The sequence below is a fragment of the Phodopus roborovskii genome, unplaced genomic scaffold (assembly GCF_943737965.1).
Source record: "Phodopus roborovskii unplaced genomic scaffold, PHOROB, whole genome shotgun sequence".
Taxonomy (NCBI): Eukaryota; Metazoa; Chordata; class Mammalia; order Rodentia; family Cricetidae; genus Phodopus; species Phodopus roborovskii.
The window spans coordinates 4,438,694-4,464,477 of record NW_026126566.1 but is presented as its reverse complement, the minus strand read 5'-3'; the positions used below and the strand labels follow the sequence as shown (position 1 = coordinate 4,464,477).

General features: G+C 44.4%; 2 protein-coding genes across 2 annotated transcripts in view; one reads left to right on the top strand and one right to left on the bottom strand.

The window, feature by feature from the left end:
• The window catches only part of Stard4 (StAR related lipid transfer domain containing 4), a 1,044,307-nt gene that overhangs the window by 273,962 nt on the left and 744,561 nt on the right, over nucleotides 1-25,784 (top strand). The gene's annotated exons all lie outside the window — the stretch shown is intronic.
• On the bottom strand, nucleotides 8,757-9,107 carry LOC127235117 (U6 snRNA-associated Sm-like protein LSm1). The gene has a single exon (XM_051202291.1). The coding sequence runs from the start codon at nucleotides 9,105-9,107 to the stop codon at nucleotides 8,757-8,759; it is 351 nt and encodes a 116-aa protein (XP_051058248.1).

The window sequence follows — 25,784 nt, the reverse complement described above, 5'->3', positions numbered from 1 at the left end:
CAGTGTAAAGTTGTTATTAAAGGCAGGATATTTTTACAAGTGTAAACATCTCTCTTCCCTCTTCTTCAGTGGCTCAGCACTTAAGAACCTGCTGCTCAACCACCTGGTCATGTTTATTCATGTGGGAAGCATGTTCCTGTCATCAGGAATTTTCTTTCTATGATTGCAATACTGCCCCAATGCTTCTAGACTGACCCGCTTCAGAAAGGTTGTGGCTTTGGGCACACTCGGGGGGAAGAATAATTTAGTTAGGATGAGCCTCTCCAAGGCCAGGCACACACTGTCTTAGTGGTAGTAAGATCTCTGAGTAAAGCTCTCATGTTTGGACCATGTTACCATGCATGTGCACACTGCTACACCTTCCCCCCTTTTTAGCACATATCATCACAAATGTTCATTGAGTAAGCAAAGCTCTTAGGTTTTTGAGCCAATTTATGTGATCCTGATGAGAGTCTGGTGCGTAAGATCCCCTTCAGCCAATGGCAATGGGTTCCAAAAGAGAGCATAGTACAAAAAGGCAATTACACAGGTTTCTTTGTCAATATGATTCATTTGGGGGTAGTAGCAGACTGTGGATCATTTTGGTTTTAATACAATAAAATGTTGATTTAAAGTAGAACCCAAGATAGGAGATAAATAAAGATAGACAAGAATGCTTCTTTTGTTACAGTCTACTTTATGTATTTCTCTATTTAGCAGGAAGAAAGGACTGGAAGAGAGAGTTAGGAGAAGAAAGGGAAGGAAAAATGAAGACAAAATGAAGACTGACTACAGTATGAGAAGAGAGCAGGGCACTGACACACACCTTTAATCCCAGCACTCAGGAGGCTGTGAGTCCGAGGCCAGCCTGGTCTACAGAGCAAGTTCCAGAACAGCCAGGGATACATAGAGAAACCCTTTCTTGAAAACCCAAAGAAAAGGTACCTACAGAGCCATGTGTAACATGGATGGCCCTACAAATGCCCAACAACGTGATGAGCAATGACCGGAAGTTTGGATCTGATTCTGTTCCTACAGCTAAGCAAAGCAAAACCAAACCAAATGAGAATTATGTTAAAGAACCTAATCTACCTTTATACCCAGCCACCCCAAGTCATGTCTAGGGCTCTATCTTTTGATGATGGCTAGACCACTTGGGAGGCATTCTGGGAACAACATTGTGTTATTAGGATTAAGACATTGATGGGGGTGTGTGTTTCTGAAATAGAGGCAGATGACATACTCCCCAGTGGGGGACACAACGGGTAAGAGAGACTGTTGTTCAGGGAAGAATGGGTAACAGAGTTGGCCAGGGCCATGGGGACTGGATATAAGCCCTTTAAAAACATGAAAAACAAGCAAAACAAAGTTAAATTGGAAAGAGCAAACAATGAAAGTTCATTATTGATCAATGGAAAGTATTGGTTCTCTAGAATGAATTAAGTCATTAAAGCTAGTTAATAAACATTGAATGAATAGAAAAACTAAATGGCATTAGCAAATTAAGAGAGAAGATAGAGCACCAAAATCATAGAAAGTGTTTTTTCCATGGATGGAGGTTCAGATCAGTATGGACACGCCCTAATGTTGCCTGTGCAGGCAGGCATTCCCTTCCTACCCCTGAGCATTGCATTGCTGCCTGGAAGGGTGCTTGGAAGAAATGCCCTCGTTCAGATTCCAGGATGAGCTAGCTTACAACTAGGACAATTCAGGTTATATTGGTTAGATCCACTCTACTCCCTCTTCCTCCTCCCCCCCCCCTTGCACACACACTGATCAGCTAAAAGGTCAGGGTTCACCCAAACGAAGGTGTGGCTATGATACAGGGAATCCGGAGTGAGGTTTCATCTTGTGGATCAAACACTATGCCTTGTAAAGGCTAAAATGTTGAGTGATGCCTAAGCATGATATGCTAGAGAAACTGCAGCCAAGAAAATGCACAGAAGTGACCGAATAAAGCCACAAGAAGGAAGGCAGGGACGAATATGAGAGGAAGCCAGAAACTTTATATACAGCATTTCTCTTATCTAGGCTGTTAGCTTTGCATTCAACAGGCAAAATGCTATGGAAGTGATCGGTTTTTATAATGTCCAGCAATCCTCCTTCATTTGATTAAACCCCTGTTTTCATTGGAGAACTACAAGGTTTTTGTGTGTTTGTTGACCTTTGAAATTGTTTTCATTTAATTGATCACTAAATGTGTTTCTTTTTCACAGTTCCATACATGTATAAGGTATTTTTATCATAATCTCCCCATTATCCTTTTCTCCCTCCCACTGAATCCCTTTTTTCTCCTGTGTCTACCTCTTACATGGTCCCTCTGTGCCACTGCATTTAATTAGGGTTATCACATTAGCGTAGTGTATGTGGAATTGTTTACTTGAGCAAGGGCAACTTTATAGTAGCTACATCATCAGTAAGGAATTTGATTCTCTGTCCCCTAGCAACCCGATAACTATACATGCTCTTCAAGAAATGAAAACTTATGAGACCCCACCCACCCACCCACCCACCCAGAGTTTTTGACCCCAGTGGTGGATGACTTGACTTCTGTTCATCACTGCAGACTCACCTGCTTCCTTTCTGATCATCTCTAAGCATAGGAAGTCAACTTACACAGATTGTGCAACTCTTGCTCTCAATCTTCTAATTGCATTAACCAATAAAATATGCTGTGAGGAGCTTGAGAGTGAAAGACCCCCCCCCACTATGCTTATTGCCTGTTTGAGCTGCACTTGCTAATTGCCAAGGTCAAGTTATGAGAAAAGTACAGGAGGGAACCAGGTGCTGCTCTCATCCAACGCCAACCAGTTATCTGTGGTCTGCAGCTTGGACTAAAGCAAGGTCAGCAGGACAGTATCCAGGATGCTGAGAGAGTCATAACTGAATTCTTTGTATTCTTTGTGTCCAACCCAAATAACCAACTGTCCTTGATTAACTACAACTGCTACATTTAGATGAAACAATGAAATCCCTGTAACCATGCTTCTGCTTCTGTAAGCCTGCTTCTTGCCACCCCAACCTTATATAAACTGCATATGCTTTAACCAGGCACACTCACTCAGTCTCCTGAAAGACTGAATCTTCCACAGGTACCTGTGTGTAAACAATAACCAACCTCTTGCACTTGCATCCAGTGGTCCGGTCTTGTCTCTTGGGGGCAAGGGCCTCCCCCCCCCCCACAGGCTCCAAACTCTTGGGGTCTGCTGGGGCCTTTCAAGAGCAGAGAACCCTTTCATAGCCTCTCATGGGTGCATGTTGCTTCCGGATTCCCACCCTGCCTTGGAGAGTGAGATTTTGTCTTAGACTTCTTCAGTGGCTACAGACAGCTATCCGATCTCTAGGTGTCACAAGCTTCTGCAGAGAGCCACCTGCTTCTGCCTCCCAGCTGAGCTTGGTTTATTAATGGTCAAATAATATTCACTTAAATTTTTTCCCATTGAGTTGATTAAGACCTGGACAGACCTGGTCATAAATCCTTCAAATAACGTGGTATCACTATGTGTAAAATACTTTATTTCTGAAGGGTTTTAAATTACTTTATATATATGGTATATGTATTATGTATTAAATTATATATGAAAAGGTAATCTAATTATATGCAAAATTTGTGTGTGTGCAATGTGTGCATTCATGTCCACACGCACTTCACTGTGATGTGAAGGTTGGGGAGACGCCTCAGATGTGGGCCTGGTCTAGCTTGTTTGCGACACAAAAGTCTTTCTCATTTGCTATTTTGAACTCTAGATAGCAAGTCCATGGATGTCCAGGGGATTCCTGTCAACCTTTCCCATTTTCCTGTAGTTGGAAGTTGCTTTTCTATGAGTTCTGGGGTCTGAAGCCAGGTGGTCAGGCTTTCTTGGCCAGGGCTTTTACCCACCGGGCTATCTCCCTGACCCTTATTTGGTGTTTTGGTGCAGGGATGGAAGCCAGGGCCTGTACATTCTAACCAGTGTTTGCTTTACCACCAAGTCACATTAACGTGATGACTAGATTTTCTTTTGTTAATCTACTTTGTCTATAACTGTATCAGCTACCCCCCCTGCAGGCTGAGGGAGAGGGATTAGCTCTCTCCTGCAGAGGTCGCTGAGAGATCTGGAGGGAGACAAAGTCCTGCTTTCAGGAAGTTCCTTAGGGAAGCAGGGGAACAGTCCCCTTCCCTTGGGAGGACCTTAGAGTCCCGGTTCTCTCAGGTCCCGCCAATCTTCCTTCCGCCAAGTAAGGGCTGACTTCTTTGAACAGCCAATCCACTGAAGACAACAAAATCTGTCTCCACAGTCTTTTTCTGCTCCTTATTCAATGCGAAAGCTGGAGAGCAGGTGGCTAAGAACAAAGCCAGCATGGGCCAGCGCCCCGCCTCCGCCAGCGGTTCTCAGGAGGCTCGGATTTCTGTGTTGGGTCTCCAATCTCCCTTTACATGTTGGGACAGAAGGGCTTGTTGTCCTTCTAAATCCACGGGCAGGAAAGTGATTCAAGATTCTTCCAGTATCATAAAAGGATTTGAAAAGTCAGGCTCAGCAGATTTTCCCCCAGTCAACGAACTGTACTTATTTGACCACTGTTACTGCCTGTTTATTTAAGTGATTCTGGTAGTTTTCCGATGTTAATGAGGAAATCCTCTCTCTGTCTTGAGACTTGGGAGATAAAGACAATAAAGACCCTGTAGTAGCCAGTATAAAAGAGTTCTGCACCATATTATGCAAATTATTAGCAGAAATCCTAAGATATCTATGTAAATAAAATCCATATTTTTGTATTAGATTATTTTCAAAATTGTGTGTTCACATGTATGTGCATGGGTATGGAGGTCAGAGATTGATATCAGGTATATTTATAGCTGAATAAAATCCCACTGTATCTCTGAATCTCATTTCCATTATTCATCTGTTGATGGACATCTAGGCTAGTTCCGTATCATGATACTGTGAATAATTCAATCGTGAACACAGATATGCACGAATCTCTGTGGTATGCTGACTTAAAACCCTTTGGGTATATACTGAGGAGGGTACAGCTGGATCAGATGGTAGGTTCATTTTTAATTTGTTGAGATGTTTCCATAGCGGCTGCACCAGTGTGTTTACGGGACAAGTCGTGTACAAGGGTTTCTTTCCCCTGCCATCTCATCAGCAGCTGTTGCCATTTTCTTCTCTCTCACCCCACTGACTTCTCTTGTTCTTATTTTTATTTTTTTTAGTGCACAAAACTAGTTTCATTATGACTCTACTGGTGGCTTTTTTTTTTAGATTGTAATTTAGTTACGTTTCTCCCTTCCCTTTCCTCCTTCAAACCCTCCCATATATCTTTTCCCATTCTCCTTCAAATACATGGCCTATTCTTTCACCAACTGTTATTGCATGCATAAATGTATTTGTATCTACATATATTCCTAGGAATAAGCTGTAGGGCTCACTTAATGTTATCTGTATGTATGCTTTCAGGACTGATGATTTGGCACTGGATAACCAGCTGGTGTGCTCTTCCCCGGGTGGGGCCACCCCTCCCGCTCCCAGCTTTTCTCATTGCCTGTAGATCTTTGTGTAGGGCTGGGGTCTCCTGGGCTTTTCCCTGTGCACTTTGTTGTTGATTTTCTCGATGATAGACAGCCATTCTGGTTGGGATGGGAGGGAATCTCAGGATAATCCTTTTTGATTAAGAAAAATTAAGTGTGTGTGTGTGTGTGTGTGTGTGTGTGTGTGTGTGTATGTATGTATGTATGTATGTATGTATGTGTGAGAGAGAGAGAGAGATGGAGGCCATAGGACCTTCCCCAGGAGTTGGCTGTGTGTGTGTGTGTGTGTGTGTGTGTGTGTGTGAGAGAGAGAGAGAGAGAGAGAGAGAGATATGGAGGCCATAGGACCTCCCCCAGGAGTTGGCTATCCCCTGCCACCTTGTGGGATCCTGGGACCAAACTCAGGTTGCCAGGCCTTTGTGCAAGTGTCTCTTCTGGCTGAGCCATCTCCCTGGTCTTCAACATAAATTTAATTTATATCTCCGTGATTTAAATGTATTAAAACATTTTAAAGATATATTGGCCATTTGTACATCTTTTGGGAACTCCTGTCCAGGTCTAATTATTGATAGTATGGCTGACATAAACTCTCAAGTTTCAAATAAGAATAAAATTTTGGCCAAAGGAATGAATCTAGAATAAATGGAATTTCAAGACTAGATCTAACATCCTGGCCACTTAGAAAAATGCTCTTACCAGGAAAAGCAGGTGTGAAACAGGAACAAGGAAAGTCTTGTGTCCTGAGACTGATAAAGCATCTTAACTAAAGGCCAGGACAGAGCTCTAGGTGCTGGGAGAGGACACTGAGGGCAACACCAGAGAGGTTTGAGCTGAGTGAGAAGATGGGGCCGGTGTGATGGAATCATCAATGAATGATTCCATTACAAACACACACTCACGTTTAAAAGATTATAATGTGCTTTTCTTTGTTCAATCTGGATGTTGCTGAAGTCTCAATCCTGAATCCGGCAGCGGGTGAAGAAAAGAAATGTCTATTCTGTTCCTGTGTGGGCTGCCCTAATGGCTGCCCTTGTCACCAAGTCAAGTATCACAGACTTCAGCAGGGAGGAACGGAGCCTAAGAGCACTGTGTGTCCCCAGTTCGTGGTAAAGAGGTCAGCGGGGGAGCATTCTGTGTCCAGTTTATTATCCCTATTCCCTCCCCCTCCTGGGGCATCAATGGAATAGTGTAGAAAAAACACAAATACGACGACGCTTTGCACAAAGTAAGGCTAAGATTCTCTTTAACTTTTATTTCGATCGTAAATACAACTTTGTGTTAGAGTATAGTAGGTGTCCTGGTTTGAATGGGAAGTGTTCCACAGGTGAATCTGTTTACACATTGGTCCTCTGCTGCTGGTGGTGTTTTAGGAGGTGGAGCCCAGCTGGAGGAAGTAGGATGCTGAGGGCTTAGGTTTTTATGCTCTAGCTGCACTTCCTGTCCTCCTGGAGGCGGGTGGGGTCCCAGCAGCAGCTCCCACCAAGGAGCTGCCTGTCACTGTACCTGTCACTAACCCTTCAAACGGTAACCCAAAGCAAACAGTTCTACCTGGAAATTCTTGTCAAGTATTTGGTCACACGATGAGAAAAGTAACCAATATACGAGGTCAAAGGTCACACAAAAATAGATTATTGCTTGGCTTGGGCATGTGGGTGTTGGCTGGAGGAGGGCGTTGGCTGGGGAGGGGCACAGGAAGTGTACAGTGCTGAGGGTAGAGCCAGCCCACAGACTAAAGCCACTGTCTTCGCCCTGGTTGAACACTGTATCCTCTGGAAAGCTATAACATTTTACTGCTACCAGGTTTCAGCACTAGGGGATTCAAAAAATACTTCTCATGTGCCATGGACATTGAGCTGAAATAAACTTCTTCAGGCACAGGCTGTACCCAAGAACTGTGAGCGGAAATGAGCCCACAGTTGCTCCTGTCAGAATACTTTATCACAGCAACAGAAAAGTAACCAAAGCACACCCCAAACCAGATCAGGCTAGATCAGCATGTTTTGCTCAGTTTGGATACATTTGGACCGAGAGGGGGGAGTTATTGAGGAGTTGCTGTGGGGGAGGGCATCATTTGGAGCAAGGCCTATGTACAGCAGGGTGTGTGTGTGTGTGTGTGTGTGTGTGTGTGTGTGTGTGTGTGTGTGTGTGTGTTGCATGTCCCAGGTTGCTAAGAGCTTTTGTTAGTAAGGGGTGTGTACAGCTCAAGCTGAGTGGAGTCTGAGTTGCTAGGCTTCCCTTATGCTTGCCTGCCTCATACTTTTATTTTTCAAATTTTGCAGATGGTGGCTAATTCAAACCAGTGAGATAAAAATATGGTCCAGATTGCGCTATGGAGAAAAAAAGAGTACACAGTCATTATAGAAATTTTTTTAAATGACAAATTTAGTAGATGCCTAATTCTGCTATCCTTAATCAAATATTAATGAGACAAATTTAATTTAAAAATAAAGAATGGAGGGCTCAAGATGTAGCTCAGCTGGTAGAGTGCTTGTCTGGCTTCACAAAAAAGCTCTGGGTTTGATTTCTAGTATGGTAGAAGATGGGTGTGGTGGCTCAGGCCTGTAATCCCAGCACTTAGAAAGTAGAGGCAGGAGGATCAGAAATTCAAGGTCATCTCCAGCTACAAGCAAATATGAGATCAGCCTGGTATACATGAGACCTTATCTCAAAGGAAACAAAATCAAAAAAAAAAAAGCTACTGTTGTGCCCAAATCCTGAACCCCCAAATCATCAAGAGAACCATTCCCATGCAAAAGCCAAGAGTTTTTTATTTTTTTATTTTCATTTTTTTTTGGCGATCTGACATTATGGAATTCATTCTTATTTACAAGTAAATGAAGAAATATCTTTTGAAAAGAAATGTAAACTCTGAGGTAAGACAAGCAACATACAGACGTTATTCTTGGCTCCACAGTGACTTGTGTGAGGGCGGGCCATACCACTGTTTCTTTAAACAATAAAGCACACCTGTAATTCCACAAGTCAGAGGTCAGCCTGGTCTACATTGTGAGTTCTAGGTTAGCCAGGGCTATCTATATAAGGAGACTGTTTGAAATAAAAAAGCAGAACAAAATATACAATGCTTTTGTTTTTAAAAAATCGCATGCTTTCTTCATGTTGGCATATGTAAATGAGTAAGATCACCTTTTACTTATGACAGTCTTTGTCAAATGTGTAATGTGACCAGGTGACAGCCCTTGCTCTCTAGAGCAGGGGACTCGGTACTCATCCAGAGTCTGCCCGAGGAATGGAGAGGCCCCGATCTTTAAGGGCCTGGACCTTCAGCGTCTCTGTCTACAGTCTGGTCTGCTGCTCTACCCTGTTCTCCTAGGATCTCCTCAATAGACACTTGGTGGAGGGGCGTGTCGCTCTCCTTCTCCAAGTCTATTTCTCTTAGTAGGACCACATTTTCTCCTCTGACCACAAGAATCCCTGGAGGAATAGCACTGTACTTTTTGCCCACGTGAATGTGCTCTACAGATGGATGTAGCACTAAGTTAGCGAACTGATCGATGTTTCTTAGAAAACCTATAAGTGTCCTTCCATCTTGAAGCAGGACCAAGTGCTTTTTGTCGATGTTCTCGATAAGGCTGGCAGTGCCAGGCATATAGTTCATTTTGAGCTCAGGCAAAGCTGCCCTGGACTGCAGTGGTGGGTGAGGGCAAACAGGACACAGACGGGCTTTTTTTTTTTTTTCGTTTTAATTTTTCGTGACAGTGTTTCTTTGTGTAGCTTTGTAGACCAGGCTGGCCTCGAACTCACAGAGATCTGCCCGCCTCTTTCTCCCAAGTGCTGGGATTAAAGGCATGTGCCATCACTGCCCAGAGAGTCTTTTATTGTTTAATGAGTTAACTGCCTTAATTCGGTTCCCTTGTCCATCCAACACAGCGCTTGGTAGGCCAGCGCTTGGTGTGAGAAAGACCCAGAGGGGCCGAGAGGCAGGGAATTTATTGGGCAGGGCAAGGGGAGTGAGTGTCTATGGGTATGCAACAGTCTCAGGATTGGTGTATTTCCGGGTTTGGGTGACCTAGCCTGTGTTGATTGGTTAACTGATTGCTATGGCCTATAGGCCCTCCCAGGGTGGATGCAATGCTCTGCATGTCATTCTTACATCGCTTTTACCTAAACGCACATCCAGAGCCCGTCACCTAACTTCTGATTGGTTCCTTGACACATGGAGGGTATCTGGCTTAGTGATTAGGTCAAGGTTGGGCAAGGTCAGGGGCTCAACCCATGTTGCTGAGTCAGAGGTCTATGTCTTGCTGTATCTTTTCTGCAGCCTGGCATGGTTGCAGGGGGCTGGATGAGGGTCTCAGCCCTTCACCACTAGATATTTAAATAACTCTAAGGAAATCAAAAACAGATTTATAAAATCAGAGCTAATGGAAAACCAACCAGCTACTCAAAGAAAGTTAAGTATTTCCCTTTGTGACAAATGGAAGCCACACATAAAAGGTCGATCCGTTGGACTAATTTTCTGTTATTATAATGAAGTGTCAGGGATTATATAATTTATACAGAAAAGTTTAATTTGGATCCTGGTTAAACTCGAGGTGAGGACTTGCATCTGATGGCAGGGAGTCTTATTGCTGGCATAGGGGAAGTATAAGGGAAGAAAGTATCTCTTCCAGTTTCTCGTTCCTTATAAAGCTGCTAATATTAACCATGAGGTCCCACCTTGGTGTCCTTGTCTGGTAATGACCAATCAGCCCCTAAAGGCTCCATTACTAAATATCCTGCATATTATCAACACCAAATACCTCACAGTTGGGATTACATTTCCACAAAGGAAACTTGTGAAATACACTGGAGTTGTGGCAAAAAAAAGGGATGATTCCAGGAGAGATATTTCAACAGATCAATTACTGTGGGGCAAATTTACACAGTTAAATATTCTTTTTTCTTTAAGGTCCATTTGCTTTTATGAGTCTGGGAATTTGGCATACACTGCACCATGTGTATGCAGTGCCCATGGAGACCAGAAGAGGGCGTTATATACCCCGATACTGGAGTTACAGATGGCTGTGAGCCACCATGTGGGTGCTGGGTCATCTTTTCAGCCCTTAATTTTAAAAGAACTGCCAGACCTCATTTTGGGGAATGGGTGGGGCTTGGGATAGGGTTTCTCTGTATAGCCCTTAGCTTGTCCTGGAACTTGCTCTGAACATCAGGCTGGCTTCAAACTCACAGAGATCCACCTGCCTCTGCCTCCTGAGTGCTGGGATTAATTAAAGGTGTGTGCCACCCCCACCCCCACAGTTTTTAAAAAAAATATTTTATGTACATTTGTGTTTTGCCTGCATGAATGTCTTTATGAGGTATTGAAACAGTAGTTGGGGACAGTTGTGAGCTACCATGTGGGTACTGGGAATTAAACCCTGGTCCCCTGGAAGAGCAGTCAGTGCTCTTAATCACTACACCATCTCCCCAGCCCCCACCCAGCAATTTTTTAATAGCTGAAGGCAATAGGGTCTTCAGTGAACAGCTAACTTACTTGCAGTGGAAGAATGCTAAGAAGAGCCCAGAGCCTCTGAATTTGTTTTGTGAAAGTGGAACCACCCAGCCCCAGCCGACAAAGTCTGCTGCCGATCTTAAAGGGAGAGGCACAGACTACACTCACATTGTTAGGTCTCATTAGGTCTCAAAAACACCCACAAGGAGTAGCTAACTGGGGTGTCTATTAACACATCAAAGCCGCCAATGGGCTCTCAGCACTGCCAGGACCCGCCTCATTCGGTCAGGCCTTTCCCACATGGCTCTGGCTGTGTTCTCCCTCATGTCTACAATAAGACTCCCTAACCATGCTCGGGAGCAGTCACATCCTCATTTTTGTTCACACATCAGTACAAGCTTCCCAAGTGACATCTTTTCTGTTTGCTTTTTGTTTTTTGAGGCAGGGTTTCTTGGTGTAGCACTGGATGTCCAGGAATTTGCTCTGTTGATCAGGTTGGCCTGGGACTCACCCAGCTCTGCCTGCCTCTGTCCCCTGAGTGCTGGGATTAAAGGCATGGGCCACCACTGCCTGGCCCAAGTGACTCTTATAAACAACACCTTTGGAATGGTTAAGAAAAGACAGCAGAGGCAAAGGCAGGAGGTTTCTGAATTCAAGGCTATCTGCCATTGGACTTGGGAGCAGGTGTTTGCTGGTGATGGCTAATGGCCTGAAGTGCATGTTTTGTGTAGAGCAGTTACTGTGGTCTGCAGAAGACAGGGTATCACTGCTTAGGCGCTGGCTCCTTGTTTACAGACAAGGGCAATGAGGGTGCTGTGTGAGGACTCATGGGTGTTCAGGCTGCCTATGGCTGCAAGGCCGGCCTCTGGCAGCACAGAGCAGGCTCTGCTCATGAGCTCTCTAATGACACTAACAGGTAAGAACATCATCTTCCTCTCTGGGAATGATCTGTATGGTGTTTACAATTATATCCAATAAGAAGGCTAACTTGTACCAATCAAAGTAGAAAGTAGTTGCTTGGAGCTACCCTGGTCTCTCACTGCACCAATCTGGAAGGGAGGGGCACTCTATCAGGAGGCAGAGCTTGTGGCCTAGCTTGCTCATAGTGTGTCCCGGCCCTCAGTGTCCTCAGGTTTGACAGGGGTGGCCATGTGTGTCGAATCAAATGGAAGCCGAAGCTCACAGATGTGCTCTCAATTGGCTGTGATGAGCAGCGGAAGTGGGGGTGCTTCATACCCGAATCTGCATCCTCAGCAGATTCTCCCTTTCACAAATCACACTAAGCCTCAGAGGGCCAGTCTTGCCCACAGGGCAATCAGCTGCAGCTGCAGAGGCTGCCATCCCTTTACTTAGCCTAGCCTGCCTTCCACAGATGACCCCCACTCCACCCCTCCACACTATCAGGAAGCTATCAGCATGGCCTGCTGACCTTGCAAATACTTAATTGCATCCTTTGATTATGCTGCAAGGTGCAAGGGTTCTTTCACTTTTACAATTTCACGATTCTAAAATTTGGCCTAGCTGTCAGTCCAGAAAATATATTCCTTTCTACATTGCTTAAAAGCCTAGGCATTTTAAGCTAATGTGGGTGTAGTAAGCTCTGGCCGGATGCTTTTCTTTCTTTTTTTCCATTAGCTTGTAGCAGCCAATCCTAGGTTGCCATGGAGATTCACATCCCTTAATGATACGCTACTTCTGATGGGGAAATGTAATTTTCTTTAAGCGCAGTGAAGAGAGGTGGTGATGGTGGTAGGGACAAGAGCTTTCTTTCCCGCTCTGTCCCCCAGATGCTCCTCAGTTGCCACAAAGGACTACAGCAGGCTGCCAATCAATCTCTCTAGATACGCCAACTTGAGTGGCTGTCAGGATTTCAATTCCTTCTGAGAGCCCCAATGCACATGTGGGAACCCCAAGGCAGGCTATTTTCAACCTGTGAAAGTGTTCCGCACCAGGTCTCGTGGGACTTAATTAACGAATGAGTTCTCACTGGCAAGGCCTTCGCTTCCAGGTTCTCTAGCCTCAGACCAGCATTCTCTGTGCAAAGCCATTCCACTCCAAAGCCAGACAGCACACTCTCACAAACTTGGTGCGAGCAATCTCTGCCGTCTCTCCCCGACCATAGGGACCACATCTGTGCCTGGCTCCTCCTGATGGCACAAAGGATCATACAAAGTAATGCAAGGCTTGTCATCCTTCTTAAAGCTCTGATCACATTGGGGAGATGGAGAACCTATGCTGCTGTGTCCAGGCCCTTTGCATTCAGGGTTCACTCTCTGGAATTTGTCCTGGAATGTCAAGGTGGGCCTTCACAGACCACCCTGCTCATAAGGTTCTGAAGTCTTAGATCCTCAGGTATTTATTAGGTGTTTTGACAGGGTCTGTAGTTCAGGCTAGCCTCTAATTCAACATTCTGTCCTTAAATGCTGGGATTATAGGTTTGTGATGCTATATCTAGTGGTTTTATTGTTTATTTGTGTGTGGTGTTGAGTGTGTGTGTGTGTGTGTGTGTGTGTGTGTGTGTATTGCTTTGTGCACAGGCCAAAGATCGACATTAGGTGTGTTTCTCAGACACTTTCTACCTTTAAAGATTTATTTATTTATTTTTATTTTATGTGTATGAGTGCTTGGCAATTTGCATGTATCTATGTGCACCGCACACATCCCTGATGTTCTCACATGCCAGATGAGGGCCCCAGATCTCTTGGAACTGGAGTTTCGGATGGTTCTGAGCCCACCACGTAGATGCTGAGAACCGAACCCAGGTCTCTGCAAGTGCTCGTAACCACTGAGCTGACTGTCTCTGTAGCCCCCTCACTTATACTGGAGTTCAGCAATTCGGCTAGATCAGCTGGCCAATGGGTTCAGGAATCTTCCTGCCTCTGTAGTCCCCCACTTCCAGTCCTGGGATTGTAGAGATGAACTGTTGAGCTGTTTTCTATACGGGTTCTGGGGAACTAAACTCAGGTCTTTGTGCTTTCATGGCAAGCCCACTGAGTCACTGCCCCAGCCCCGGAGTCTAGTTTGAAATCACGGCCAAACAGGAATCAGGGATCTGGAGTCATCTGAACATCCCAACCTGGGTTAATGTACTAGAGCCCACCGTGTAACAGCCCTTTCTTATCCCATGCTGCCCTTTCGGATTTCCATACTATTAAATTCAACTGAAACAAGTAACTGACTGTGACTTGAAAGTTAATAGAATTTAATTGAGAGGTGGACAGAGGTATGCAACATAAAACTATAACATCTTTAACATCTTTCCTATATATTTAGAACTTTATTAATAAATGTTGGAAAGTGGTTTAGTAACTAAGGCCAAGTACACATATGGTCCCTGCAAAATCCACAGCCAACCATTTAGTGAATATTGAACCATTTGAAAGCATATAAACACCAAGAGACATCACATAAAAATAAGGATTTCAGCCAGGTAAGATGATATGTCTATAATCCTGGCACTTAAGAGGGTGGAGGTAGGAGGACTGTACATCTGAGATTAGTTTGGCTTATATATCGAGACTATCTACAAAACAAATATAGGGACTGGAGAGATGGTTCAGCTTAACTAAGCGCACCAGTTACTCATGTAGAGGACCCAAATTCAATTCCTAGCACGCAATGGTGGTTATAACCATCTGTAACTCCAGTGCTAGGGGATCCAACATCTTCTTCTGATCTTCTTGGGCACCAAGTACAAACATGGTACACAGACATGAAGGTCAAGCATGTATACATAAGACAAAAATAAATAAATCTAATAAAAGAAAAAGAAACACGGCATACACATGTGTGTATCTATGGTGAGTAAAATTTAAAATCTGGATTTACCAGGAGACCAGCCAGTATCAGCTGGAGATGAATGGCAGTCATCATTTTTCAACAGACCATGTTCTGTCCACAAGATATTAATTCCCCATTATGGTACTTGAATGAACCCGCTGCTTGGGTGGTGAAATTGAGCCGGCATAAACTTAAACGGAGTCATGAAGAGGGCAGCTGACGTCTGTCTGGGTGACGAAAAGGAGCTGGCTGAGTGAGGTTGCACTGTCCTTAGAACGTCGGTCTCCATCAGTGCCTCACCACAGACCAGGTCTCCCATCAAATTGTCACCATCATTCTTCATAAGGCTCCGTTGTTAGGTGCCAGCCAGAAAGAGTCTTGCTGAACTCAGATGTCCTAGAGCGTAAACCCGATCTGCACATATCATGATGGGAAAATTCAATCTCCTTTGTTTTCCTTTTCTGCATAAAGGGCAGTTTGTGGGCTCAAATCCCTTCTCAGAGAGAAATGGATGCTTGTCATGGAGTTTAGTGTTTCCAAAACTTGATTTAACCCCTTTCTCCACTTATGCCTTTACCTAGCAGAGAGCTGCATTCAAAACGAAGTCTTATCTGGCATGTGTGCTATGCCTCTGAGGTGTGGTCTGGGTTGGGAGGCCCTAGGGTAGAGGCCACGTTTATTCAGTTCTAACAGCACATCATACTGAAGCTTATGGTGAGGGTGGGCCCCTTCATCTTTCTTATTTTTCTTCTTCCTTTGTAATCAGCTTGGAACATAATCTGTATGTTCTTCTATGGCCAGCTAGTCCTCACAAGGCCTGGCCTTGCTTATCTTCCAACCTCACTTCTCTTCCTTTCCCACGCCTCGGCCACAGGGGCTTCTTCGCCTTGCTGAATCACCCAAGCTTGTCCTTGCCAGGGGCGGCCACACTGGCTCTCCTTGTTCCTCTGCCTTGGCCGTTCTTGCCCTAGTCTTGGCTTTTGCCTTCAGGCTTCAGAACACACGGGAGCTCCTGGGAGGCCCTTTATGACCCCCACACTCTCCTCTGTACATCCTGGTACAATACAGCATCATTTTAAATTACTGCTATTTAAAAAGGTTTTCATTTAGTTGGTTAATGTCTCTTCCATGCCAGTGCAAACTCCACAGAACCAAAGACTGTGTCCCCTGTTCATCACATAGGTCCTCAGACCTAGAACAAATATTTAACCCGTGAAGGCAAGGGAACATAGGGGGCTCTTACTGGCCTGCTTGAATGCCATGGGGGCAGCAGGAGGAGAGGAATCCCATTTAAGCATGTGTAATGCTCCCCTAGTTTGTTTGAATCTGCCTTCAAGAATAACATGCCGATTCCATAAAAGTGAATGGCAACACTAGAATAAAACTGGAGGAAAGGAAGGGCCAGGCTTGATGACTCAGTTATTTCCTTAAAATATTATTTTTAAAGCGCTTTGGTGACAAAAAAGCCAAGGTTGCCCCCTAGTGTTCAGACGTGTGGTTGTAGGTGTGACATCAACAATAATACCTTCACAAAAATAGGGTGTCTACTATATAAAGGCAAACGCCTACAGCCTGCTATAATACAAACTGAATTTGCCAAGGGAATATAAATCCCCACACAGTACCACTTCACACGGATTCTTTCATTTCTAGCCGTCTGCCAAGAGTCAAGATAGTGTCATTGTTCGCTATTAAAGAAATCCGAGCCAACTTGGAGACGTCTAGCTCAGCTCCAGCAGACAGATCATCTTAAGTTTCACCGGACGCCACCTGCATCGAGGTGCTCTGCTTATGAAGTAGGTGAAATCCGTGCTAAGGTGGTGACTTCTCAGGTCTGGACGGGGATTTTCCCTCAAGGTTGCAATGAGATGGGGGTGTGCCCAGGGTGGTTGGGCCACAGATTTCCCTCCAAAGTTAGGAACACCCCAAACAGTTCCGATCTGAAAGGGGTTGGACAGAGCACAACACTGACATGGTGATGTCTTGGTAGGTTTAGGCTGGGTATTTTCCATTCCTGTGCCACACCGACGACTGGCAAAACAAAGGAAAGCCTGAAAATGAGCCTGCAGAAGGTGGCACCGATGGAGACGGCTTAATAAAGAGCCTGGGTTATTTATTGGCTGCTGAGAGAATCCACAGGAAGCAGGGTTCTTTGAATGATAGGAAATGGGTGTTGAGGGGAAGAATTACCATGGTGCCCGAATCATCCACTTTCTTGCCTTTTCACTTTTCTTGAGCCTAAAGCAAGGTGGATCGTAGGCCATCACAAACCAGCCGGTGTGGTCCACGACTGCTTGCTGGGTAGGGTGAAGCAATGCCCCCTACCTTGGGAAAAAAATACCTACTGTCTTTTATGCAATACACACCGCATTGTTCTACCTTTACTGTAAGATGCATTTTCTTTTGGTGAGAGAGTTTTATTCTGTAGCTCAAGCTGGCCTGGGCATCATTATGTAGTCCAGGCCAGCCTCAGATTCAGAGTTGAGAGAAAATGCAAAATTAAGGAAGAAAGGGTTTATCTGACTCTCAGTTCAGTGGTGCGGTCAGTCCATCATGGTGGGTGTGCAGCCTGCTTTTTATCAACTGGATCCATACTGGAAGAGGGCATCTCCACTGAGGGATTGCCTCCATCATATTTGCCTGTGGGGTGTTTTCCTGGTTGCTGATTGTGTGGCTGGTACCCTCCTGGACAGCTGGGCCTGAGCTAAGACCTGTAGCTGAGCAAGCCAGGAAGGCACGTTCCTTCCAGTGCTCTGCTTCAGGGTCAGCCCCAGGTGCCTACCTTGACTTCTCTCAACAATGGACTGTAACCTGTGAAGAGCTTTTCTCCCCCAAGTTGCTTTGGGTCAGTGTTTATTAAAGCAAGAGAAAAGTCAAACTAGAATAGAGGGTGGCAGCTGGCGTCATTTCCTCCACCGCCACCGGGAATCCTGGTGCAAGGAATGCAAGCTACCACTCAGCTCCCTTACTCTGTTTACACAGTACAGGATCCCACAAAGGTGCCACCCTCAGTGGGTGGAACTTCCCATCTCACTTAACACACTCAAAACACTTTCCTGCAGGCATGCCAGAGACCCATCTCACTCTAGATTATATCAAGTTGACAATTTACCACTAATCATAACAACACTGAATCTAAACTGTGAACATTTTGGTAATATTGGCCCTTCTAGCCCATGGACAATGGGTGTTTCCCCCATTTTTGTGTGTTCTTTTATATTGTTAGTGTTGTATAATTTTCATTGTAGAGTTCTTTCCCCTCTTAGTTTACTCAGAGTAATTTGGTCCTCTAATAGCTGGTCAATGACAAGTGTCTGTGATGAGGTCATCTTGGGAGGATCTTAGCAGCCATCCTGTTCTGTCCTGAAGATTTGTACTTAAATTTTTAAAATCACATGATGATGATGATGGTGTGCATGTGTGTACCTGTGTCATGTGGAAGTCAGAGGATGGTTTTTAGGAGTTGGTTCTCTCTTTCCACTATGTGGTTTTCAGGGATTTGAACTCAGGCTGTCAGGCTTGGTGTAAAGTTCCTTCCTTCAGCTGCTGAGGCATCTCCTGGTCCTTCAAGATTCTTACATATATTTTAAAAATTTATTTTTAATTATGTGTATACTTGTGTTTCTATGTGGGTATGTTCACATGCTTGCTGGCACCTTCAGAAGTGAGAAGGGGCATCAGATCCCCTGCAGCTGAAGTTATAGGCAGCTGGTAAGGGCCACATCCTCGGCAAGAGCAGGAAGCATTCCTGATCACCCAGCCATGGTTCCAGCCTAAGTTTCATATTTAAGGAAGAGAGTGTCTGTCTGGCCTGGCTTGGGTCCCATGCCCAGCCCTTGGAGGAGTCTGATATGAGTGATGTCTCTTTAGAAAATTCCCAAGGGATTCAAGTGGGAATCAAACAGATTTTGCTAAAAGTACACACAGGAGCATCCTAGATTTTCTCCAGTGCTTGTTGTCAAGACTAAATATCTCTACATCTATTTTCTAAGTGGAAAAGAAAGGACTTTAACTCCCTGCAGTGTCTGGCAGCTCCCATGTTTTCTTGGAGATTACTTTACTATCTGAGATCATGCCCCCAAGTTCTTGTGTTCTGTAGAATATAATTTACATGGGTTCACTGTCATAAATTCTCTTAAAGTTTCCAGGTGTGCAGTCAACCAGGGGTCACAACATTAAAGAGAACTGACTCTACCTCCTACAGCTGCCACCAAATAGATATTGACAAATAGCTCCTCAGCTAGGGGGAGAGTTTGTGACCCCTCCACACTCATGCTGGATGATTGACTGGCTCAACCTGTGCAGATGTTGTGCAGGCAACCACAGCTGTGTGAGTTCACGAGTGTCCAGAAGACCTTGTTTTACCAGTCCTCTCTGCCTCTTAACAATCCTTCCCATCCCCTCTTCTGTAATGTCCCCTGAGCCCTTTGGAGAAGGAATGAGATATAGGTGTCCCATTTATGGCTGAGCATTCCACAGACTTTATTCTTTGCACTTTGACTAGTTGGATGATCTTGCATTAACTGTTGTTCACTGCACAAAGAAACTTCTTTGATGAGGTCTGAGAATTTCACTCATCTATGGGTTTAGAGATATGAATTTAGAGGGCCATTTTATACTATGTATCAAATAAAAATTTGATACTATGTAGCAAGATAATAGTAACTTTACCTCTGGAGCCTATGAGCTCCAACCATGGATTAGTGAAGTACCAGGCGTGTGTCTTCTCCTGTGGATAGGGCCTTAAACATAATCAGAAAGTGGTTGGTTTCACCCACCACATGACCTGTGTGCCACTATTGTACTCACAAGCATGTCTTGCCGGGCTGGTCCTTACTGTAGCTCTTAGTGTTCATAGACATGGTGGTTTGAATAGGTATGTCTTTGAACGCTTGGCCCACAGTGAGTGGTGCTATTAGGATATATGGCTTTGTTGGAGTAGGTGTGGCCTTGTTAGAGGCAGGCTTTGAGGTCTCATATATGCTTAGGCCATGCCCAATGTGATAGTTCATTTCCTATTGACTGTGGGTCAAGAGTATGAATCTCAGCTTCTTCTCCAGCACCATGTCTGCCTGCACACTTCCATGTCCCACTATGATGTTTATGGACAAAACCTTGGAAACTGTAACTCATCCATTAATTGAAATTTTAAAAATTACATCATCATCATCATTATTATTGAATTATTTTGAGATGGGGTTTCTCTATGTAGCTTTGGAACCTGTCCTGAAACTAGGTTTCATAGACCAGGCTAGTCTTGAACTCACAGAGATCCACCTGCCTCTGCCTCCCGAGTGCTGGGATTAAATTATTATTATTATTATTATTATTATTATTATTATCATTATTACTTTTGTGTGTATATACTTGTGTGCCATGGTACATGTGTTGTGTGGAAGTCAGAGGACAACTTCGGGGAGTTAGTTCTCTCTTTCCACTCCAGGGATTGAGCTCAGGTTATTTGGTTTGGTAGCAAGCTCCTTCACCTGCCAAGCCATCTTATAAGATTTTATTTTATAAGGGTTGCCATGGTCATAGTGCCTCTTCACAGCAACAGAAACCCTAACTAAGACAACAGCTGAGTAGAATGATAATAATTGTTTTCACTCAACAGAGTTCATAGCACCTCTGATACTGTGAAGACTAGCCATTAGGGAGAAAGCTTCTACATACACATACTAAAACTAAAAACTTGAGCTCCAGGTTAGGAAAAAAAGGTTTTACCTTAAAAAAGTAAGACAGAGAGCACTAGAGGACACGCAACCCCTCCTCAGCCTCTGCCATCACAAACAATAGCAGCACCAGATTGCGTCTCAGTTTCCATTTTCCCGCATCTGCACAGTAAGTAACTTTTTATTTTTGTTTTAATTTTTAGACAAGGTCTCCCTATCTAGCCTTTGCTGGCCTAGACTTCCCTGTGTAAACCAGGCTGGCCTCAAAATCATGGAGGTCAGCCTGCTTCTGCTTCTGCCTCTGCCTCTGCCTCCTGAGTTCTGGGACTGAAGGTGTGCACCTCCAGTGAGATATTTTGTGCTGTTTATTGGTGAGTCGGGGCCATTTACATTTAAGGTTATTATTGAGAAATGTTTACTCATATAATTTTCTTGGTTGTTTTGATCATTATTAGCTCATTTCTTTTTTGTGGTGGTTTGAGTGAGAATGGCCCCCATAGGCCCATATGTTTGAATACTTTGTTCCCAGTTGGTGGGACAGTTTGGAAAGGATTAGGAGGTGTGGCGCTATTGGAGGAGGTGTGTTACTGGGGTGGGCTTTGAGGTTTCAAAAGCCGATGCCATTCATTCCCAGTTGGTTCTCTCTGCCTCATGATTGTGGATAATAAGTAAGCTCTCAGCTACCGCTCCAGCACCGTGCCTGCCTGCCTGCAACCCTTCTGCCTGCCGAGATGTCCTGGAACCCCAGATTAAATGCTTTCTTTTATAAGTTGTCTTGGCTGTGGTTTTAAAGCAGCCATAGAAAAGTAATCAAGATATCTACCCGTCCATAGCTCTTCCTCTCTGTCTTTGAAACAGGGAGTGTGCGTTTCTTACTCCAACTTTCTCCTTTGCCTGACTGTAGAGAGGCAGCTGCTAGTCTGATATCTTTAGTTTGTTAGATCTTTTGTAGTTTTGTTTTTGTTTCTCTGTCCTGGAACTCATTCTGTAGACCAGGCTGGCCTGAACACAGAGGTCACCTCCTTCTGCCTCCTGAATGCTGGGATTAAAGGCCACCACACCCAGTTAGGTCTTTTAAATTTAAGAACTATAATATAAAATAACCTCAAGTGGCAGGACTTTCTATAATATGACTAATAAAAGGATCAGATGGGGACTGGATCTGCTAAACACGGAGATTTGCATCTAAATTCAAACTTTTGAGTGTCAAAGCCTAGTTACTCTGAAATAAAGTATGATTTATGTCGCTGGCGTTCGTGCTGTTTTAATTTCTCTCAACAACTGGCAAAAGATTTCTGCAGTGACAGTGGACAGCGGAGAAGTCCAATCTAGAGGCTGGCAGGCAGAAGTGTGTGGTTGGTTGCTGTGGGATCCATACGGCCCGCTCACTTGACTCTGTCGTTGCCCTGGGTCTTGCTTGACCTCTTTCTACCTTGCCGTAACTGCATCAGGAGCTTCTTGAGCAATGACTCGGAACCCTGCATTTACAGCAGTGCCAGTTGAAACATGAACCACAGAACACAGCCCCGAAAAAGAGAGGGGAAAGCTTGCATCTAGCCCATTGTCACCAAGTGTATGGAAGTCAGGCATGGAAGGACTGGAGAGATGGCTCAGTAGTAAAGTGCACTGGCTGCTCTTCCACAGAACCTGGGGTTAATTCCCAGCATCCACACAGAGGCTCACAACTGTCTGTAACTTCAGTTCCCCGAGATCCAATGCCTTTTTCTGGCCTCCACACCTGGCACATAGACACACATGCGGGCAAAACGCCCATACAGATAAAGGATAACAATATAATTCAAGCATGGAGCTAGTCTAGATTGAGAAGCAAAGACTAACAAGAGAAAGATGTAGCTTATTCCTTTGCCATCTTGAGGTATCTGTTAGCATTTATATGTGGGTCCTGGGAAAGAAGACAGAGTCAAGGAGGAGGAAGGGTCTGCTTGTCTGGGTTCTGGCTAAGAGTTTATGTCACATATTTAGGACAGTGTCTTAAAGATTCCTCCATAGCAGACCAGAGGTCACCAAGGGGCCGAAGGAGGCCTGGACTCTAAGCCCTGAGCATGGATTGTTACTCCAGAGGTGGTAAGCAGGCCTCACACTTTGTGAGCAAAAACTAGTACAACTGCACAGGGCCCTTTGTTCGGAAAGACCCCACACCTGAAGCCCCAGCATTATTATTTTGAATTTTTAAAATAATTTGTTCTTGAATTTGTGCTTCATAACTAAGGTGGATAGAAGAATGGGATCTAGGGAATCATTTATTCCCGAGTTCAGTCCTTGGACCCACATGATACAAGACTCCCAGTTTGTCCTCTGACCTCCACATGCACAACATGGCATCCCCAGAGATAAACAAACACATGTAAAACAACAGTTAAAAAGTTTCAAAACCGAAAGTCAAACTATCAGTTAAGAGAACATGGTCCTAATAGATGCAGTGACAAAGGAACTGAAACCACTAGTTTCAAATGAATCACATCACAGAAAGTTGACCAAGTATGAGTCCAGCATGCCATGCCATGTCCTCTGATGCACTGTGCCTTATGATTTTCCACATAGGACTTGATGTTTGTATGCACACTGGTGGTGGCACCAGATGGCAGCTGGGATCACTGGGGTTAACATGCGCATGTTGGAGACCAAGGAGCAGCTGAATGTAATCAGACAGAGCAAAGAATCAGCTGAATTATTGGCCTCTAGGGAGAAATTTATCTGGAAACTTGAGTATGAACCAGGGGGCTTGAGCCCTTGCTTCTCCTTGCTTCTGACCTTGCAGGAACAGATTCCCAGCAGTCCCCACCCCTCCTGAAACAATGCCCAGTGAGCTGTGGCTCCCTAAGCACTCCCCTGGCTGAGGTTGTGTTTGGAAAGGGTGGGAACCTGTTTGGAACAGTCTTTTTGTACACTGTGAAGATGTGTTGCTCTCATTGATTTAATAAAGAGCTAATGGTCAATAGCCAGGCAGGAAGAGGTTGGGCGGGCGGGCTTGCAGATGGGAATAGAGAGCAAGGGGATGATGAAGGGTGGAGTCACCAGGACGCATGGAGAGAAGCAAGATGAACTTGCCGTGCTGAGAAAACGTCCTGAGCCATGTGGCAGCACAAAGATAGGAAATATGGATAAATTTAAGTTGTAAGAGATAGTAACAAGTCCAAGCTATTGGCAGAGCTTTCATAATTACTAACAAGTCTCTGTTTCATCGACATGCTCATGTCACACGGGTGGTCTTGAGTGTCACTTTTCCTTCATATCCTCTTCTTGAGCCTGAAGGAGTGAACGCTGACTATCAGATAAGAACCACAGGAACAGAGAGAAAGATGCAGAAAGAGGGGAAAAAGTGTTTTCTTTTGGGATAAGAAGCCCTACATATTAATTTGCAGTGGCCCCCACAAATTGCACAGTGGTGGATAATGATAGTCCAGGGAGGCTAGCCCCAAACACACAGTCAGTTATGCAGTGTATGTTTGAGAGCAGGAACTGGAGAGATGGCATCCTTACTCTGAAGCCGGCGAGATAGTGTTAGTTCTTATTAGATGACAGTGTAGGTGGGGTCACGGTTTCCTAACTTACAGTGTTGGTGTTCTGGTCTTGCTTTATGTGTAGGTCAAAGTCCATCTGACTTGAATAGCAAAAAGCAAGCCTGAAAAATGCTGTTTCACAAAGCAAAACAAAAGACAATAATTATTTTCCTAACCCTGCAAGATTTTTACAACAGCTGAGTTTTTCTCTTGGCCTTCCTATATGATGGGTGAATTGATTAAGATAAAGAAAAGTTGGTTATTATACATACAATATGCATGTGATTTTTTTGAGAACTCATATGTATTACTTTTCTTTTTTGTATGTTTTAATCCTTAGGGGAACACACACACACACATACACACGTATGTATGTTCTCTTGGCTTTGGCATCCTTAGTCACAAACACAGGGATATGGATACAGGCCCTTGCTCCTGATAATGAACCCTGGAAGACAGACGGTGAATTCTCTCAGGTCGGACAGAGTGTGAGCATCTCGCCGCCTCAGTTTCCTTGGCGCCCTGAAACTGTGCTGAGTCAGGACAGAGGCGCAAACACTGCCTGGCACCTCACTTATTTGTAGAAGAATGGAACTGAATTAAATCTAACCCATGCTCCTGATTTATTCTCTTGCAGCTTTTGTAGTTACAGGTTAGTGAGAAGAAGTTTCTTCATATTTTGGAGTGGATTTGACTTATTAGAATAGCGGAGAGCAGGAGGAAGTTTGCAAGGAAGCAACATCTGGTTCAGCTGCTGCTCTAAATTTGTGTTTATTTAACAAATACTCAGAGAGTGTCTGCTATCGTGCTGGGCACTGTTCCAAGTGCTTCACAAACACCAATTAATTTAGCATTTATTCCAATCTGGGCCAACTTATCTAGGAGGCACAATGCCCAGAGTCCACAAAAAGTTTTAATTCTCTTACAATAATCGCAAGAAAAAACTGAACATAATTATCATTACAAATATGTTGCCATGATTCCAGCCAGATTGTGTTTGTCTTCATACTAACGCAGTTATAAAGTATGATTTAAATATTTTATGGAGAAAGAAACTCACAAAGGCCAGCGTATCTAGGGCCCATGCCTATTGTAATACAGCCACTCTACTGTGATCGTAACTTTATGGATGAGAAAACCGGACACAGTTGGTGACTCTCATGTGACTCCAGTTTAAGTGTGTCTAGTGTTCTCAGAACACCATGCTTCCCTACAGCCCTGTGTGTGTGTGTGTGTGTGTGAGTGTGTATGTGTGTGTGTGAGAGTGTGCCTAAGTGTGTGAGGGTGCGAATGTATGAGTATGTCTGTCAGTGTGAACTGTGAGAGTGTGTGAGTGTGAATATGTGTATTTTCCAAATAGTCTCTATAATGTCAGAATAATAAGTTTGGGAGATAATGTTCTGCCTGGTTTGTTTGTCTGTTTTGGTCAACCTGACACAAGTTAGAGTTATCTGGGAAGAAGGAACTACAAATGAGAACATACCTCCCTATGGTGGCCTGTCGGCAAGTCTGTAAGGCATGTTCTTGATAATGATTGGTGTGGGTGGTGCCACCCCTGGGTCCATGGCTCTAGATACTACAAGAAGGCAGGCAGAGTGAGCCATAGGAGCAGGCCAGTAAGCAGCATTCTTCCATGGCTTGCTCCAGTCCATGCCTCTATCTCCCTGAATCAAGATCCTGCCCCTCTCCTGTTGGTGGGGAGTGAGTCCTGGGAGTTGTAGGATGAAATAATAAGCCCTTTCCACCCCAAGATGCTTTTGGTCAATGTTTTATCACAGCAACAGTAACCCTAAGACAACTCCCATGCATTTATAGTCTTTCCCTGCCTTATTATCTAGGTTACCTTGAACTAATCTAATCTTTTCACT